Raw genomic sequence first — 20,000 nt, 5'->3', positions numbered from 1 at the left:
CTTTTTATAACGAAAATGTGTCAACCTGCGCTGTAATGCCCCCTTATGGCTGACTGAATTGAGTAGTTTACGAAGTTTCGTGTCTCTATGACTTAGGGTTTCTTCTGGTTGATTCGTATCAGGCGAGAACCAGATGATGAGAACAACATGAGGACAGAATGACAGACAGCAGAGGATGTCAGCTGATGAAGAGAGAGAAGAAGAACTGAAAAAGAAGATAAAGACTCCAGCAGGATCATGGAGGAAGAAGAAACATGAGGAAGACAAACAGAAGAGCTGAGAAAACAGATCCCAGTACAAACTCCACAGATGAAGAACGTGTGAAGCTGTTCAGCTGCTAGTGAAGGAGAGTCCAAAGTGGAGACACTGCTGGAGCTTAAAGTCTACCAGATCTTACAGGAGCTCCAAAACTGTCATCAGTACAAGTGGATTCACTCACTGCTAGAGTGTCGTACTCAGAAGATCTGCACTGAGGATCCAGAGCTGTGTAGACATCATCAGCAGGTCTGGAATCAACAGTCTGTTTGAGGGAAAGACAGAATGAAGCAGAGGAGGAGAAATGAAGACATTTGGTGTTTGTAGGAGTTCTTTCTGAATCTGAATGTCTGAGTGAACTGTGTTTCTGAAGAGACACTTACTGCAAGTGTGTTGTACACATCATCGGAGGACCTGGACATGGGGTGAAGTGCCATGTACATTTCGTTCTGAGCATTAGGGTCAGCGTTCTGGAGAGAGGAGGGTTAGAGAACAGGAGCAGTTTGAACACAGAACTAAATAAATTCACTCCTTCATTAAATCTATTCATCATAATCTCCTCTTTTAACCACAGCCTGACATGTTTGATGCCTCACTTCAAGAAGCTGCAGCAGGAATGTTCACCAGTTTTATCCAGGATGTTACAGAGCTAAACACTGCTCAGTGTAAAGGACTGTTCTCAACTAAGACTATGGAGACGTTTCCCAGAAAACACATCAGAGTGAAGACGTTGAGTTGGTTGTTGACTCGTAAACTATTTCTGAAAGTTTAAGAATCACAGTTTTCTCTCATTCTTCTGGTCTGTGATGTTCATGAAGTGTTGTTGTGAGCGGAGGTGCTGAGACTGAATCACAGTGCTGGAGAGTCCAAACTGCAGAGCTCTCCATAAGCACCTTGGACAGCACTTTTACTCTACACCTGTGCTTCTCTAAACACACGTCTTATCCAGCACAGCCATCTACAGGTGGAGATCTGTAATGACTCCAGCTGCTGGAGTTCCTCTACACTGCAGAGTGGAGTGTTTACCCTGCTCGAACCCACTGAATCAGCTCAACAGGTCAGAAACAAGCCCTTCAGGAGCTCAATCAGATCAGAAAACACTAAACTGTGCAGCTTCTCTCCAACAGCAGTCTTTAACAGCTCACCTGGTAGTCGTGTTCCTCCACCTTTCTCTTCTTCTTCTTGTTCCTGCTTTCAGAGAAGAGTCAGTGTTTTATCAGCATGATTTATTATTGATCAGTCATTACCTTAGCTTTAATAGAAAGTTGATTAAACTGAAAACATCTGATTTGATTCAAAATAAGGTAAAATAATCTGCATTAATGTTCATTTTTAAATCACTTGTTTCAGCTTGTTGATCGTCTAATCTTCATACTCTTACCTTACACACACAATAACACCAATGACCAACAAACAGCCAGCAGACACTCCAACACCTGCATACAGACCAATACTCTTGACCCCTGTGTGCAGATAACAGACAAACTCATTTGTCTGACAGATTGACAGATGCTGTCTGAGAGCCGTATGTATTCTGAGCTACACAGTAGTAGGATCCACTCTGTACACCACTGTAACTGTGTCCAGATCCTACAGTTGAGCCCCCACCTTCTTTAAACCAGGTGTAGTTCTGCACAGGTGGGTTTCCATCACTGCTGCAGGTCAGAGTCACTGAACTGCTCCAAGCTGATTCACTGATGGACACCCAGACTTTCTTTGGAGCGTCTATGAAATATAATGATAGAAGAGCTTCTTTAAATACAGAGATGACGTCTCAGATTATGTCAGTTTCATCATTTCAACTCTAAATGAAGCAGAACAAGAACTTGCATAGAACAGTTAATGGCTTGTACTCTGATGATCGAGACCCTTGTGTGTTGGTTGCCATGCACTGATATTCTCCACTATCTGCAGATCTGATGTTTGTGATGCTGTAGATCTGATTGGTCCATTTCTGCACAACTTCTTTATCCACCTTCTTAAACCAGGTGTATTTCTGCACAGGTGGGTTTCCATCACTGCTGCAGGTCAGAGTCACTGAACTGCCCTCCACTATTTCACCAGAGGGACTGATGGACACTGAGACGCTCTTTGAAGGATCTAGAAAATAGAAAATATGAGAATATATGAGTGGGCTGTGAGAGTTCCAGTGATCTTAATGAAAGTCAGTAAGTTCCTCATTAGTGGATATTAATGAATTACTCACACAGAACATTCAGAGTTACAGTATCAGAGGATTTCTCTCCAAGTTCATTACTGGATCTACACTTGTATCCTCCACTGTTCACAGAGCTGATCTTCTTCATTGTGAAGGTCTCTCCTGTTGCTACTAATGATGTTCCTTTAAACCAGGTATATTGCACAGGTGGGTTTCCATTACTACTGCAGGTCAGAGTCACTGAACTGCCCTCCACTATTTCACCAGAGGGACTGATGGACACTGAAACTCTCTTTGGAGGATCTAAATATCAGAGAACAAAATAACTATCACTGGAAATTATCTTTTAAGAGGAGGACATTACAGTGTTCTGAGCTTTCTGCCGTTCACCCTGCTGTCTTAAGACTGTGCAGCAAAACACAGCTCAAACCACATCATAAAGTTCACCAATGACACAACAGTGCTGGGTCAACATACAGAGAGGAGGTGCGGCTGACAGACTGGTGTAAATTCAACAACCTTCACCTGAATGCAGACAAGACCAAGAAAATGGTTTCATCATTTCAACTCTAAATGAAGCAGAACAAGAACTTGCATAGAACAGTTAATGACTTGTACTCTGATAATCGAGACCCTTGTGTGTTGGCTGCCATGCACTGATATTCTCCACTATCTGCAGATCTGATGTTTGTGATGCTGTAGATCTAATTGGTCCATTTCTGCAGAACGTCTTTATCCACCTTCTTAAACCAGGTGTATTTCTGCACAGGTGGGTTTCCATCACTGCTGCAGGTCAAAGTCACTGAACTGCCCTCCACTATTTCACCAGAGGGACTGATGGACACTGAGACTCTCTTTGGGCCATCTACAGGTAGAACAACACATTACTGAGATTCTTTTTGTTTGAATAAGAAAGCTACAAACACCCTTAAGAAGAACCCCATGTTTGTTTTTGTTTTTTTTCAAATATCCATCATTATCAGTTTGTTAAGTTAATTACAGTAAAATGCCCCATATTTTAGCTATTAGCTGGACCAATGTGAGGTATATGGATTGGTGTGGTGCAGATAACACCACTACTTGCTAGTGAGCAACCACACCAGGTGGGAGACTGGGGTTCGGTTCCTGGTTTGGCTGACTATGCTGCGTTAGACCAATAAGAGTCCTTGGGAATATTTTCTTACACTACATTGGCCCACCTCTGTAATATAAGTAACCTTTTAAGTAGCTCTTGATAAGAGCATCAGCTAAATGCTGCAAATGTAAAATGAATGAGTTTTAAAGTCTTCTGTGATTGTTTAAGGTACAATGAGTAGAAAGTAACCAGACATTGACTCTGAAATTTTCTGAATGCAAGTTCTAACCATTAAGCTGATAATAAAGATCAGCATCTCAGCTTCCTGCAGGTCCAGGGGATTGAAGCAGTGATTTTACAGTCTCAAGCCTCCCTCTCTTACCTTCATGCCACAGCTGATGTCTGTAATTTTGTGAAGTTCATTAGCTTGACTGTCTTGGAGCTACCTAAAATAATTACCCAGTACTTTGGAGTTGGTACCTCACACTGACCTGATTAATGCTCTGAAGTTCAGCTACTGAAACAGAAAGCTTTTGATTGATTTCATTAAACAGCCGAACATATAAGCAATCATGACTATATTAAATATGAACAGAGTTATCAACACCAGGAGTTTAAAGAGGTTTACATGCTCTTATGACAGAGATCACTGATGATCCTGAAGCTGCATCAGCTTTGGGTTCAATTAGAGCACAATCAGTTCAGCATGAACCCTCAGCTCTGTTTGTTTTCTGAGACTGAATGAATGAATCTATACTTACATCTGAAATTAAGAGTGACCTCAGGAGAGTGAAGCTCCTGACCCTCTACAGCACAGTGATACCTGCCTGCATCCTCCCTGCTGACTGACTGCAGGTGGAGTTGGTCAGTTCTGGAGGATAAAGGAGCTCCATTTCTGTACCAGGTGAATGTTGGTCTGACAGTCAGACTGCAGGTGGTTTTACATGTGAGAGTGACTTTACCTCCCTCCATCACTCTCTCAGGAACCTCCACCTGGAGATCTGTCACAAGAGAAACCCAGTTCTACTGCATCATCCTCACATTAGCTGAATGAATGGGTCAGAACTCACTGGTGTCTTAAAGAAAAAATCAAACTTAAAGAAGAATTTAAAGTAAACCTAAACCTAAACCCTGATCACTCAATTAAAATACTGACCTAGGATCAGATCCAGTCCTGTTTATGAAGATCTCACTCACAGAAACTGATCCTAGATCAGCTCTCTTACTCTGAAATGCTTTGTGGATTCTGGTTCTCCAGTTCTAAGCAGTGTTCTTCAGGTGTGGTTTGAAGGACTGATGTGATTATATTACAGAACTGCTGGAGGGATCCTGTTCACCAGTGAATGAAGTACAGTGTCTTATTTCTGCTGATGGAGCTTACCTGTGACTGAAAGATCTACTCCATCTTTACCCTGAAACTTTTCTCCTTCATCTGTTAGAAATCTGAAGTAGTATTTCCTCTGGTCCTTTTCTCTCACATCTCTCAGTATGAGGCAGCTGTTGCTGGTTTTATCTCTGTAGTACTGAACCCTGCCTCTGTACTCTGGATCCTCTAACAGGTCAGGAGGTTCAACATCTGTAACCAGCTCTTTGCTCCAGAACGTTTTTTGTACTGTGTAACCACTTGGATATGTGTAAATGCAGTCCATGTTCACTGCAGACCCCTTTAGAGCACAGATAGATGTAGGCTTGTATATCACACTCCAATCCTGAGCAACAGCTCCTGCAACACAGAATCCAGAAGTGTGTAAATGGAGACTCTGTGGGTCTCAGTCAGTAACGCTGCTGCAGAAAGTCTCACTTCAGCTCATTTCTAAGGCGGTTCATTTCAGCTGAGTTTGGAATAATCAGCTGCAATAAGCTGAGTTCATTTGGAGCCAAAAGCACAAAGTGAGAAGATCCACAGCTCTTGCAGTAGAGTGGAGGAGGAGCTGCAGAGGAGCAGAAACCAACACACTGCAGAAAACACAACTGTTAACCATGAACACACACACACACACACACACACACATGCATACACACTGTGTAAAATAAATTCAGGTCTTTACAGTTTGGATCACATGATGATGAGAATAGACAGCTCTGTCTGACCTGAGATGAAGATCAGAAACAGTCAGAGACATCCTGAGTGACATCATCAGCACAGCCTGTATGAACATATACCACACAATACTGTTTATTTACATCAGTAATAATTCACAGCTCATTAATATCTCCAAATCTGTCCAATCTCCTCATTTTAGTCATTAACGAGCTTTCAGTTCATACAGTCAAAAAATGAGCACACCCCTTTCTGAACATCTGGAGATCTGATCTTCATGTGATCAACACTGAGAGATGGAGGTAATAACCTAACATACATGTAGTCAGCAGTGTACAGGGTGAAGAGGACCCTTATCATCACCTTATCACAGACACAATCCCGTGACCTCACATACTGTGGTCGGTTGGTGAGGTAGTCCAGTATCCAGTTCGACAGGTGACTGTCCACTCCACAATGTTCCAGCTTGTCCTTTAGGAGGCCTGGCTGTATGGTGTTAAAAGCACTGGAGAAATCAAAGAAGGTGATCCTCACAGTGCTGCCGGGCTTATCCAGGTGAGAAAGAGCTCTGTGTAGAAGATAGATGACAGCATCATCCACCTCGACGCCAGACTGGTAGGCAAACTGAAGAGGGTCCATGGATGGGCTCACCAGAGGGCGGCAGTGGTTAAGGACCAGCCTCTCCTGTGACTTCATCAGATGAGAAGTCAGTGCCACCGGCCTGTTTAGGTCCTTTGGGTGCTGTGTTTTGGGCACAGGTACCACACAAGATGTTTTCCACAGGTGTGGTTCTCTTCCCAGTTTCAGACTCATGTTGAACATATGCTCAACTACCCTGCACAGCTGATCTGCGCAGGACTTGGGGAGCCTGGCACTGATACCATCGGGACCTGTAGCTTCCTTTGTCTTGATTTTCCTCAGCTCATTTCTTACCTGAGCTGTTGAGAAGGACAGGTAGGAGCAGGGGGTGGCTGGAGTGTGTGAATGGGAGGTTGGAGCTGCCAGCAGATTAGCCCGTGGCTATGAGCTAAATATTGTGATTGATCCAATCTGTTGAAAAATAGATGAAGTTTATTCCCCCACTTTTGGTCCACCACCACCTGGGAGCTGGACTTTGTGTGGCCAGATATGGTTTTAAGGCCTTTCCACACTCCTCTGACACTGTTCTGCTGTAACTGTTCTATCAGCTTCTTCCTGTAGCTGGCTTTCCCCTCCCTGATCTTCCTTCTCAGTTCCCTCTGCACAGCTTTCAGCTCATCCTCATCACCAGATCAGATCTTTTAGGAGAGCCTCTATATCCTGATTAATCCATGGCTTATTGTTGGAGGAACACTGAACAGTCTTGGTAGGGACAGTGTTATTCACACAGACGTTGACATAATCTGCAGAACATCAGCTGCAAATGAGTAGAACTGTATAAGGATACCATAGCAACTGCATAGCGATCATTTGGAATGACAACGTAACTGATTAGCAAACCAGTACCAGTACCTACTGACCAGTACCTACCAAAAGTGCCTTAAAGAAGAACAGGGTCATGGATGTTCAGGGCTCACTGACATGATTCATAGGAGCCCCACCTCACAACCTATAGGACTTAATAATTCTGCTGCTAACGTCTTTGTGCCGGAGACCACAGGACACCTTCAGAGGTCTGGTGGAGTCCATGCCCCAAATGGTAAGAGCTGTGATGGCGGCTATATTTCTCCACTCATTAACTCTAAATTCATCACTCTTCACTAATTCTAAAAGCACTGAGAGTGTTCTCCTACCTTCATTATGCGACGCTCATCTCCCGAACCCAGAGAACAAATGCAGAGAACTGGAGGAGCTTCATCAGTTTAAACAGACTAAAGGGATGTGGTTAAGATGCCGTCATAAGGTATCGTCTGTGTAAGAGACTCCTGCTGCATTTTCTCACACTAGACCTTTTATTATCTCTGACCACTCAGACCATGTCTCTCTAGATGGTCAGGTAAGGCTGGTCAGTTCCTGAGTGCCAATGCTAAAAACACTCTACAGCTCACCCACCCTTATGGGTCAGAGGTTGATGATGATTGTGTTGGGTGTCTCCAGTGAGGAGCACTGAAAGCTGCACCTTCGCCCATTACTGTTTTTCATCATCATCATCATAATGGGTGACTGAAGAAGATGAAGATGGGAGTGATTCACAGTGGACTGGACAGAGTGGGACTCTGATCAGCGATTAAAAGTAGAAGCTGTGATGTGTTTAGTTTAGTGCTGATGTCATTTCCTGTGTGTCTGGAGTGCAGAAGTAGCCTTATTTAAGTTCAGTTCAGTGTTTTGATGCAGAGGTTTATCAGGTAAATGCTCTATATGTCCATATGTTTGTGGACACCCCTTTTAATGAACACATTCAGCTAATTTAAGTTGCACCTATTGCTGACACAGATGTGCAAATGCACACACACAGCTTGTCTAGTGCCTGTAGAGAAGAAATACTGCCAATAGAATAGGACTCTCTGGATCAGATCATCATGACCCTATTGGCATCATGCTCCCTAATGCCAGGTGTGGGCTAGAGGGGTATGAAGTACCCCAGCATTGAGGAGCTGTGGAGCAGTGGAAGAACTGTATTCTCTGGAATGATGGTGGTGGAGCTCCATCCATTACTTTTGGGATGAGTTGGGGATGAGGTGGGGTGGTGATCATCCAACATCCTGACTTCACTAACACTCTTGTTACTGAATGCAGTAAAATCCTCACAGCAATGCTCATCCAGAAGCTACTAGAAAGCCTTCTTCCCTGTACAGCACTCAGAAGCGCCCCCTACAGAAGGCTTCTCTTTCCTTAACAGTCAGAACACTCAGACTGGATAGAAGTTCAATACCTTCTTTTCAACCTTCTTCCTTTTTGAAACTTCTAAATAATAATGAGTCAAAACCTGTTTTTCTTTAATAGTAAAAAGGAAATATTTTATTATTGTTTAATAGTTTACATCAAGTTATTAAGAGAAATACTTTTAAATGCTAAAGCAAAGATCAAACACTACATCATGTCATAAATCACAAAAAATATTAAAATCAAATACAGAGCATATGCTGAAGCTGCAGACATACAGTCGTATGAGCTTCATTTCACAAATGATAAAAAAAATAAAAGGTAAAATGAAGCATGTTAGGTTTCATTTTTATTAAAATAGGTAAATCAATAATATCAATAATCAAGTTCAATCAATAATAATTAGATTAATCTACAGAAACTGTGACTAAAATGTACACAAAATGGATTATTTCAGTTTTTTGCTGGAAAGGATTTTTTCATATATTAACATCACGTTGTCACATGTCATTTGACATGTAAACACAAAAATATACTGTAACAGAAAAATCCTGTATCTTTCCTTTTTCACTTTTCTCCATAATGTGAATCTGGCAGTTCTTCTTTACATTGTATCAGAAATTCCATTAATGATCTTAAGTTATCTCAAAAATAAAGGTAAAAGGTCTGCATGTCCCCCTTTTAGTAAATGGAGGAGCTGTAGAGTTGTAGAGGAACCTACATGAGCTGCACTTTTACTGTTAGAGCGTCCACTTACTGGACAAACTGGGAATCCAGGTGGAAATCTGCTCTGCTTCTGCGCTGTAAGCTCAATGAAGGCGGTCTGAGACACTGAGGCTAGGTCTGGGTAAAGGGGGCGGTTCTACATAATGAGTAGGCGAGTCTGGCTTCTGATTTCTATAGAACTGAAGGCAACGGAAGCACAGCGTCCATGTTTTCTACAGTCATTCGTGTGTATCAACAATAAAAGAAGAATAAAGCTGTAACAGTAAAAATACCCTAAAAAAGAAGACGAAAGGTCAGCTCAGTTCTACCAAACACAAACTGGACAGTCAACGTCTACAGAAGCATTTTCTTTGAAGGGTTTCTCCTCCACTTGGCAAGAAATATCATTTTGAATTGTGTTTTAATTGTTGGACTTTATTTTCTCTAAGTATGAACGTCCATTATTTCTTCATAGATCACTGGGGGATCTGCAAGGGTGGAAGCAGTAGACCTGCAGAAACACAACAAACATGGTAAATACATGTACATCCATACAAAAGCCTGGCTAACTGGACCGAACCAGGACATTTACAGGAGCTGTATAAAAGACTAGTCCGCTTATTGCTGTGTTTACAGAAATGCTAGAATAGCCTGACTTCCTTTTCATGATGTTTATCCATGTGTGATTTTCTATTGTTTAAAATTCTGCTCTTGTTGAAATGAAATGAATACACAAAGAAAACTGACCAAACTTTACAAGACAAAACTTTAGCTGTTGGTTTAGCAGCAGCCCTAGTGAAGATCTCCTTTTTGCCTCTGATCAAGGCTATGTGTCTTTATTAGCTCTACTAGACCTGCAGCCTTTGATCCAATAGATCATACTATATTACTAGAAAGATTAGAGACAATGTCTAGAATCACAGCAAATCATATCCAAAGGGACACTATCAGTTTGTAAAGATAAAAGATTTATCTTCAAATTACAAGTTACTTTAGTTAATTACATTACCTTACTTAAAAGTAAGATATGGAGTTCCGCAAGGCTCTATTTTAGGACCGCTATTATTTACATTATACATGTTACCACTGGGCTCAGTTATAAGCAGACATGACGTTAATATCCATTGTTATGCAGATGACACACAGCTCTATATATCAGCCAAACCTGACAATAAATTTAGATTACAGAAAATGGAGGACTGTGTAAAGGATATAAGACTGCTGGATGTCACATAACTTCCTTCTTCTTAACAGTGACAAAACCCAGGTTCTCCTTTACGTCCAAAAGACACTAGAAATAAACTATCAGACTTAATATTAGACTTGGCTGATACTTCCATTATTCCTGGTCTAGCAGCTAAAAATCTTGGCATCATATTCAATTCAGATTTATCATTTGAGCAACATATAGCTAATATCAATAGGACAGCCTTTATGCAGCTTAGGAACATTGCCAAATCTAGGAAACTCCTTATCTCTACAGGATGCAGAAAAGCTAGTACACACTTTTATTCCCTCAAGGCTGGATTACTGTAATGCACTTGTGTCAGGTTGTTCCAGCAGGAACCTCAATAAACTTCAACTGGTTCAAAATGCCGCAGCCAGGGTCCTTACTAAAATCTGACCATATCAGTCCAGTTCTATCAGCACTTCATTGGCTCCCAGTTAAATTCCAGCCTAGATTTAAAGATTGAGACTGTATCTGAGTCCCAAACATTATCTGGAAGGTTATTCCAGAGTTGGGGGCTTTATAACAAAAGGCTCTTCCCCCTGCTGAGGTTTTCTGAATTTTGGGAAGTACAAAGAAGCACCCTGAGATCTGAGTATTCTTGATGGTTCATGCCAGACCAGCGGCACACCCTCCTACCACTGCTACCTGCCTAATGACCATGTTAAAAACTAAATGGACCACCATTACTCTAATTACACTGATCATCACTGCCATGACTATATTACGTTCTACTACACCATGATTATTATATTATGATTATGATCAGAGCAGTTCAACAGTATTGATGGTTTGGTCATTTTTATCAATAATTAATAAATAGTTCTGATCAGAGAAGGACGGGTCGGGTCCCCCTTGTGAGTCTTAGTACCTCACAAGGTTTTTTCCTATAGCTCTGAGGGAGGTTCTCCTTGCCACTGTCGCCGTTGGCTGCTCACTGGGGGTCTTGGATCCTTCATATCTATTTTTTTTCTGTCTTTAACTAATTACTAATTACGTAAAGCTGCTTTGTGACGACAACAGTTGTAAAAAGCTCTACAAATAAATTTGACTTGTCTTGTTGACCTGTTTGGGATCTTAGTTGGATCATGACAGTCAAAATGTGCTGATTCTATCATCCTGTCTGAGGTAGACTATCAGTCACTGGACTAAGCAGGATTGATAAGATTCCTCTCACCTGCCAGGAGCACCAGTGCGGGTAAACTTGACATTGGCATACTTAACATTGTCCCCGTCACCTCTTGTCCTTCTCCTGAAAAGTAATAATAATAATAATAATAATCTGCATTAATGTTCATTTTAAATCACTTTTTTCAGCTTGTTGATCGTCTAATCTTCATACTCTTACCTTACACACACAATAACGCCAATGACCAACAAACAGCCAGCGGACACTCCAACAGCTGCATACAGACCAATACTCTTGACCCCTGTGTGCAGATAACAGATAAACTCAGTTAGAAATTATGCTAATTTTTATCAATAATAATGAGAGATATTCAACTTAATGTATCTTTTCCCACCATTAACACCTTCTAGAGTGACCAGCACTGCAGCTGCTGTCTGAGAGCCGTATGTATTCTGAGCTACACAGTAGTAGGATCCACTCTGTACAGCACTGTAACTGTGTCCAGATCCTACAGGTGAGCCTCCACCTTCTTTAAACCAGGTGTAGTTCTGCACAGGTGGGTTTCCATCACTGCTGCAGGTCAGAGTCACTGAACTGCTCCAAGCTGATTCACTGATGGACATCCAGACTTTCTTTGGAGCGTCTATGAAATATAATGATAGTAGAGCTTCTTTAAATACAGAGATGACGTCTCAGATTATGTCAGTTTCATCATTTCAACTCTAAATGAAGCAGAACAAGAACTTACATTGAAAAGTTAATGACTTGTACCCTGATGATCGAGACCCTTGTGTGTTGGCTGCCATGCACTGATATTCTCCACCATCTGCAGAGCTGATGTTTGTGATGCCGTAGATCTGATTGGTCCATTTCTGCAGAACTTCTTGATCCACCTTCTTAAACCAGGTGTATTTCTGCACAGGTGGGTTTCCATCACTGCTGCAGGTTAGAGTCACTGAACTGCCCTCCACTATTTCACCAGAGGGACTGATGGACACTGAGACTCTCTTTGGAGGATCTAAAACATATAATGATAGTAGAACATCTTTAAATACAGAAGTGAACTGTCTGAGTTTAATTTCACAATTTAAACATTTGCTAGTTTGGACCATGTTTGGACCAGCTTATGATGATTTAGGAGGACACTGTCAGAGAGAGGGAAAACTCAGAGGACCTTTAAGAATAAAGTCAGCCCCCACTTTGAGAATTGGAAGGAAGAGATGGAGTGGTGGATGTTTGGGAAGACTTAAGAAGATACAGATGGAGTTTATTGGATGATAGGTGGGGAAGAGGGGCTTCAGTCATGTTCAGAATTTAGTGATTTTATAACATGCCTGGTGACTGAGGCTGACAGAGACAAGGAAAACTCTTAGAAGAAACTTTGAGAGGAACCAGGGCTCTGTAGGGGAACCCATTCTCCTCTGGTTGGCACTGGCTTGTGGAAAGTTACTTTGGGCTCATGAACACATCAGATATGGGAATCTCATCTCTGCCATTCAGGACTGTTCTGAGTGCACTTCATGGCACATGTTTAGGGACGCTGCAACTGTTGGTGACACAGTTAACCTGGAGCAGTAAACAGCTTCAGTGACTGCTTACATCAGCAAGTGCATTGATGACATTACTGTTCCCAGGACCATCATCCTTTGTCCAATCAGAAGCCGTGGAGAGTAAACACAACCACTATCCGCTTAACATCGACGGGTCAGGAAGAAGGTACCACAGTTTCCGGTCCAACGGGACAAGACTCTGCAACAGTTTTCTCCGACAAGCCATCAAACTTCTCAACTCCAGAGGCAGTTAATCTGATTTAAACTGAGGGTCCTGGATTATACCTGTTTGAACCTAAGTGGTCCAGGAGTAAAACATCTAGTGAAGGAGAGGTGTATTAGATGATGAGACTTGACTGAGTTGGAAAGCGATGTGATAGACTACTCAAATAAATGCAGAGGGTTGCAGTTGAAGTATTGAGGTCAAATAGGTAAGAAGGTTGTTGAGTAAACAGTTCAACTGATTTATGATCACGCTGTGTTGCTAGTGAAAATAGGAATGGGATAATTTTACAGGGGAGATGATTAGGGAAGAGTGAAGAAGTGAATTAAATGGAATGGAGTGAATCAGCTGAACTGAATTCAGCTAAGTAGAGTTGAAGTAAGATTAGCTGAATTGAATTCAAGTAAACTAAAGTGACGGAGTAGAACCAAGCTGTGCCGAGTTGACTTGAGCTGGGTTGAGTACAGCTGCATAGAGCAGAGCTGAGTGGAACTATGCAGACTTTGTCATTGAGACATCAATAAGGTAGACATAGAGTTTATAGGATGTTAAATTGGGAGGAGGAGCTTCAGACTGTTTATAAACAAAGAAGCAGAAAAAGAACTTACATAGAACAGTTAATGACTTGTACTCTGATGATCGAGACCCTTGTGTGTTGGCTGCCATGCACTGATATTCTCCACTATCTGCAGATCTGATGTTTGTGATGCTGTAGATCTGATTGGTCCATTTCTGCACAACTTCTTTATCCACCTTCTTCAACCAGGTGTATTTCTGCACAGGTGGGTTTCCATCACTGCTGCAGGTCAGAGTCACTGAACTGCCCTCCACTATTTCACCAGAGGGACTGATGGACACTGAGACTCTCTTTGGAGAATCTAGAAAATAGAAAATATGAGAATATATGAGTAGACTGTGAGAGTTCCAGTGATCTTAATGAAAGTCAGTAAGTTCCTCTTTAGTGGATATTAATGAATTACTCACACAGAACATTCAGAGTTACAGTATCAGAGGATTTCTCTCCAAGTTCATTACTGGATCTACACTTGTATCCTCCACTGTTCACAGAGCTGATCTTCTTCATTGTGAAGGTCTCTCCTGTTGCTACTAATGATGTTCCTTTAACCCAGGTATATTCCACAGGTGGGTTTCCATCACTGCTGCAGGTCAGAGTCACTGAACTGCCCTCCACTATTTCACCAGAGGGACTGATGGACACTGAGACTCTCTTTGGGCCATCTTCAGGTAGAACGACACATTACAGAGATTCACATTACAGAGATTCTCAAATATCCATCATTATCAGTTTGTTAAGTTAATTACAGTAAAATGCCCCATATTTTAGCTATTAGCTGGACCAGTGTGAGGTATATGGATTGGTGTGGTGCAGATAACACCACTACTTGCTAGTGAGCAACCACACCAGGTGGGAGACTGGGGTTCGGTTCCTGGTTTGGCTGACTATGCTGCGTTAGACCAATAAAAAAAATCCTTGGGCAATATTCCTAACACTACATTGGCCCACCTCTGTAATATAAGTAACCTTTTAAGTAGCTCTTGATAAGAGCATCAGCTAAATGCTGCAAATGTAAAATGATTGAGTTTCAAAGTGCTCTGTAATTGTTTAAGGTACAATGAGTAGAAAGTAATCAGACATCGACTCTGAAATTTTCTGAATGCAAGTTCTAACCATTAAGCTGATAATAAAGACCAGCATCCCAGCTTCCTGCAGGTCCAGGGGATTGAAGCAGTGATATTACAGTCTCAAGCCTGCCTCTCTTACCTTCATGCCACAGCTGATGTCTGTAATTTTGTGAAGTTCATTAGCTTGACTGTCTTGGAGCTACCTAAAATAATTACCCAGTACTTTGGAGTTGGTACCTCACACTGACCTGATTAATATTCTGAAGTTCAGCTACTGAAACAGAAAGCTTTTGATTGATTTCATCAAACAGCTGAACATATAAGCAATCATTACTATATTAAATATGAACAGAGTTATCAACGCCAGGAGATTAAAGAGGTTTACATGCTCTTATGACAGAGATCACTGATGATCCTGAAGCTGCATCAGCTTTGGGTTCAATTAGAGCACAATCAGTTCAGCATGAACCCTCAGCTCTGTTTGTTTTCTGAGACTGAATGAATGAATCTGTACTTACATCTGACATTAAGAGTGACCTCAGGAGAGTGAAGCTCCTGACCCTCTACAGCACAGTGATACCTGCCTGCATCCTCCCTGCTGACCGACTGCAGGTGGAGTTGGTCAGTTCTGGAGGGTAAAGGAGCTCCATTTCTGTACCAGGTGAATGTTGGTCTGACAGTCAGAGTGAGGCTCGGTTTACATGTGAGAGTGACTTTACCTCCCTCTATCACTCTCTCAGGAACCTCCACCTGGAGATCTGGAAGACAAAGAAGAGCAATCCTGAAAATTAGGATGAGGGTGATCTATGATCTCAGTGCTGGATAGTAATCCTAGATCAGCACTTTTACTCTGATATAGAGACACGTTTTTATTAATGAATAAATAATTCTGTACTTACACAAGACATTAAGAGTGACCTCAGGAGAGTGAAGCTTCTGACCCTCTACAGCACAGTGATACCTGCCTGCATCCTCCCTGCTGACCGACTGCAGGTGGAGTTGGTCAGTTCTGGAGGATAAAGAAGCTCCATTTCTGTACCAGGTGAATGTTGGTCTGTTAGTCAGACTGCAGGTGGTTTTACATGTGAGAGTAACTTTACCTCCCTCTTTCACTCTCTCAGGAACCTCCACCTGGAGATCTGCCACAAGAGAAACCCAGTTCTACTGCATCATCCTCACATTAGCTGAATGAATGGGTCAGAACTCACTGGTGTCTTAAAGAAGAAATCAAACTTAAAGAAGAATTTAAAGTAAACCTAAACCTAAACCCTGATCACCCAATTAAAATACTGACCTAGGATCAGATCCAGTCCTGTTTATGAAGATCTCACTCACAGAAACTGATCCTAGATCAGCTCTCTTACTCTGAAATGCTTTGTGGATTCTGGTTCTCCAGTTCTAAGCAATGTTCTTCAGGTGTGGTTTGAAGGACTGATGTGATTATATTACAGAACTTCTGGAGGAATCCTGTTCACCAGTGAATGAAGTACAGTGTCTTATTTCTGCTGATGGAGCTTACCTGTGACTAAAAGATCTACTCCATCTTTACCCAGAAACTTTCCTCCTTTATCTGTTAGAAATCTGAAGTAGTATTTCCTCTGGTCATTTTCTCTCACATCTCTCAGTGTGAGGCTGCTGTTGCTGGTTTTATCTCTGTAGTACTGAACCCTGCCTCTGTACTCTGGATCTTCTAACAGATCAGGAGGTTCAACATCTGTAACCAGATCTTTACTCCAGAAAGCTTTTTGGACTGAGTGATCAATATGATATGTGTAAACGCAGGCCATGTTCACTGTAGACCCCTTTAGAGCACAGATAGATGTAGGCTTGTATATCACACCCCAATCCTGAGCAACAGCTCCTGCAACACAGAATCCAGAAGTGTGTAAATGGAGACTCTGTGGGTCTCAGTCAGTAAAGCTGCTGCAGAAAGTCTCACTTCAGCTCATTTCTAAGGCTGTTCATTTCATCTGAGTTTGGAATAATCAGCTGCAATAAGCTGAGCTCATTTGGAGCTAAAAGCACAAAGTGAGAAGATCCACAGCTCTTGCAGTAGGGTGGAGGAGGAGCTGCAGAGGAGCAGAAACACACTGCAGAAAACTGTTTACCATGAAACACACACACACACACACACTCACACACAATAATAATAATAATAATAATAATAATACAGTTTGGGTCACATGATGCTGAAAAGAGACAGCTCTGACTGACCTGAGATCAGAACCAGCAGAGGAACAGTCAGAGACATCCTGAGTGACATCATCAGCACAGCCTGTATGAACATATACCACACAATACTGTTTATTTACATCATTAATATTTTACAGCTCATCAATATCTCTAAATCTGTCCAATCACAAGCTTTCAGTTAATACAGTCATGTGGAAAATGAGGAGACCCCTTTCTGAAAACCTCTGGAGATCTGATCTTCATGTGATCAACACTGAGAGATGGAGGTAATCTAACTAAATTCTTAACGCAACTGAATAGCTCATAGCAACAACATGGAACAGCATAGTAACCACTTGGCAACAATATAGCAACTATCTTGGATTAGATTACTTCTGTTGTGGTCATCTCTCATTTAATACAACACAGTGAGAGCTGTAAGAGAGGCTGGGAGCTTTTACAGGCTTCATATTTGGTCATGTGATGCAGTTTATGTTATGGGGCAGAGAGAGTGAGGGGGTGGGGCTACACACTAGAGACTGACGGAGTGTCAGAAACACAGTCCCAGACTCCGCCCCCTGCTCCAGCCATGTACACGCCTTCCAGACGGACAAGATCTGCATGCGTAAATGTCTACCTCTCCGTCCCTGCTACAAGGGCCTAGGGTTATGGGTTCAATCCTCACTCTAGCCATTACATTAAAACCACTGAAAGGTGAAGTGAACAACATTGATGATCTGGTTCTAAAGGCTCCTGTCAATGGGTGGATATATCAGACAGCAAGTGAACAGTCAGGTCTTGAAGGTGATGATGGGGTTAAAAGCAGGAAAGATGTAAGAGCGTTAGAATCTGAGACAACCATGGCTAGAAAACTGGCTCAGAACAGGCAGGTCTTGTGGCGTGTACCACGTATTGCAGTGGTCAGTACCTATGAACAGTCCTCCAAGAGAGAAAAAACTGAATCGTCGACAGGATCTGGGCACCCAAAGCTCATTGATGCTCATGGAGGCCCCACCTCACAACTTAGATGAGTTTAAGGATCTGCTGCTTGGTGCCAGATATCACAGAACACCTTCAGAGGTATTGTGGAGTTCAAGCACAGACAGGCCAGAGCTGTTTTGGTGGCATTAGGAGGCCTACGCAGTATTAGACAGGTGGTTTTAATGTAATGGCTGACTGTAATATTTCTCAACATTCATCCTGAAGACTATTTCTGTTCCTTACAAGTGACTTTTCATCATATTTTAACGATCATTAGATGAGATATTTATTCTGATGATGATATTTTTCTCTGTTTAATGAAAGGGTTCAGAAAGTTTACAGTAGAAATCTCCTCTAGAGACCAACAGTCCAACTCCACTTGTTCAGCGAGTTCATTTCTCCACTCATTAACTCTAAATTCATCACTCTTCACTAATTCTAAAAGCACTGAGAGTGTTCTCCTACCTTCATTAAGGCGACGCTCATCTCCTGAACCCAGAGAATGAATGCAGAGAACTGGAGGAGCTTCATCAGTTTAAACAGACTAAAGGGATGTGGTTAAGATGCCGTCATAAGGTATCGTCTGTGTGAGAGACTCCTGCTGCATTTTCTCACACTAGACCTTTTATTATCTCTGACCACTCAGACCATGTCTCTCTAGGTGGTCAGATAAGGCTGGTCATTTCCTGAGTGCCAATGCTAAAAACACTCTACAGCTCACCCACCCTTATGGGTCAGAGGTTAATGATGATTGGGTAGAGGTGCAGAAGTAGCCTCATTTAAATTTAGCGTGAGGAAGAAGCAGGGGGTCTAACAGGCCTCAGCACAGCAGACAGAAATCAGACTCAGTAGGTTGTTCTAAAAGTTTAGCATCTGTTCTGACCTTCTGGATTTCTCCTAGCTTAGCACTAGCAGCATCTGTGGAGTCCATTTCCTGATGGGTCAGAGCTGTTTTGGTGACACAATGGAGGCCTACACAATATTAGGAAGGTGGTTTTAATGTTGTGGCTGATATTATGTCATTTTTATTTTGCATATTTTAGTGTTTTGATCTGGTTCTACCGAATTTATGGTTTATTTAATTTATTAGACTTTTAGCTTCTACATAATTTAGCATAACATAAGTATAACATATAACATAAGTATATAGTAATATATATACTTATAACATAAGTATAACAAGTCTAACATAAGTATTTCTGAGCTGGCTGATGGCGTCTCCTCACTACTTACTGTCTGAACAGCAAATGAAGCCACCAGAAGCAGCTATGAGGTTCTAAACTGCAGCACTTTCTGGGGTTTCTTACATTCTGAATGTTCACATATAAGAAGTGTAAACATCTGAGACACTTTGACAAGAGCTAGACACCTTTGTCTGAAAAACTGCCTTTTGGGACGTTTCTGGTATTTAGTGATCAGGACCTACCAAAAGTACTCCCATGAAGGACAACTGGTGAACAGGCGACAGGGTCATGGGTCCAATGATGCTCATGGAGGCAGAACCTCACGACTTACAGGCCGTAAAGAATCTGCTGCTAACATCTCAGTGCCAAATACCACAGGACACCTTCAGAGGTGTTGTGGAGTCCATGCCTCGACAGGGTGGTTTTAATGTTATGGCTGATCGATGTACAAGGTGAAATCCATTTCCTTTAGTAGCAGTTCTCATAAGTCCCAATGGTCAGCGAATCAAAGAGCTGACACAACCAGGTCACAAACTGATGTAAAAGAAATCAATATTAACTTCATACTGCATAATGAACAGAGCGAGTATATATGATGTATTTGTTAAATATTTTTTCTGTTTATTTATACTGAGTTATTAAGTAATTAATACTAAATAAAACTAAAACAACAATAAATAATTATAATATCAGTGGGAAAATACAGAAAGTATGTCCAGGCTTTACAAACATGAAAATATAGAACAAGATTATCAATACAGCTGATATAACATAATAACCACCCTGCTTATATTGTGTCGGCCCATCTTGTGCAACCTAAACAGTTCCAGTCAAGGCTCTCTCTCTCTCTCTC

The 20,000-nt window shown here is 41.7% G+C and overlaps 1 protein-coding gene across 1 annotated transcript in view; it reads right to left on the bottom strand.

Moving 5' to 3' along the window:
* Positions 1-16,597, bottom strand: part of LOC140535544 (sialoadhesin-like) — a 73,015-nt gene extending 56,418 nt beyond the window's left edge. Inside the window, 13 exon segments of the mRNA XM_072656944.1 lie at positions 440-520; positions 639-725; positions 1,401-1,443; positions 2,109-2,355; positions 2,462-2,716; positions 3,009-3,278; positions 4,870-5,152; positions 11,906-12,036; positions 12,142-12,411; positions 13,775-14,044; positions 14,151-14,405; positions 15,710-15,949; positions 16,330-16,597. Of these exon segments, the coding sequence (XP_072513045.1) occupies positions 440-520; positions 639-725; positions 1,401-1,443; positions 2,109-2,355; positions 2,462-2,716; positions 3,009-3,278; positions 4,870-5,152; positions 11,906-12,036; positions 12,142-12,411; positions 13,775-14,044; positions 14,151-14,405; positions 15,710-15,949; positions 16,330-16,597 (2,700 nt within the window).
* Between the last annotated feature and the right edge of the window lie 3,403 nt (positions 16,598-20,000).

This window comes from Salminus brasiliensis, chromosome 15, assembly GCF_030463535.1.
Source record: "Salminus brasiliensis chromosome 15, fSalBra1.hap2, whole genome shotgun sequence".
In the NCBI taxonomy this organism is placed as follows: domain Eukaryota; kingdom Metazoa; phylum Chordata; class Actinopteri; order Characiformes; family Bryconidae; genus Salminus; species Salminus brasiliensis.
This window is presented reverse-complemented; position numbering and strand designations above follow the sequence as displayed.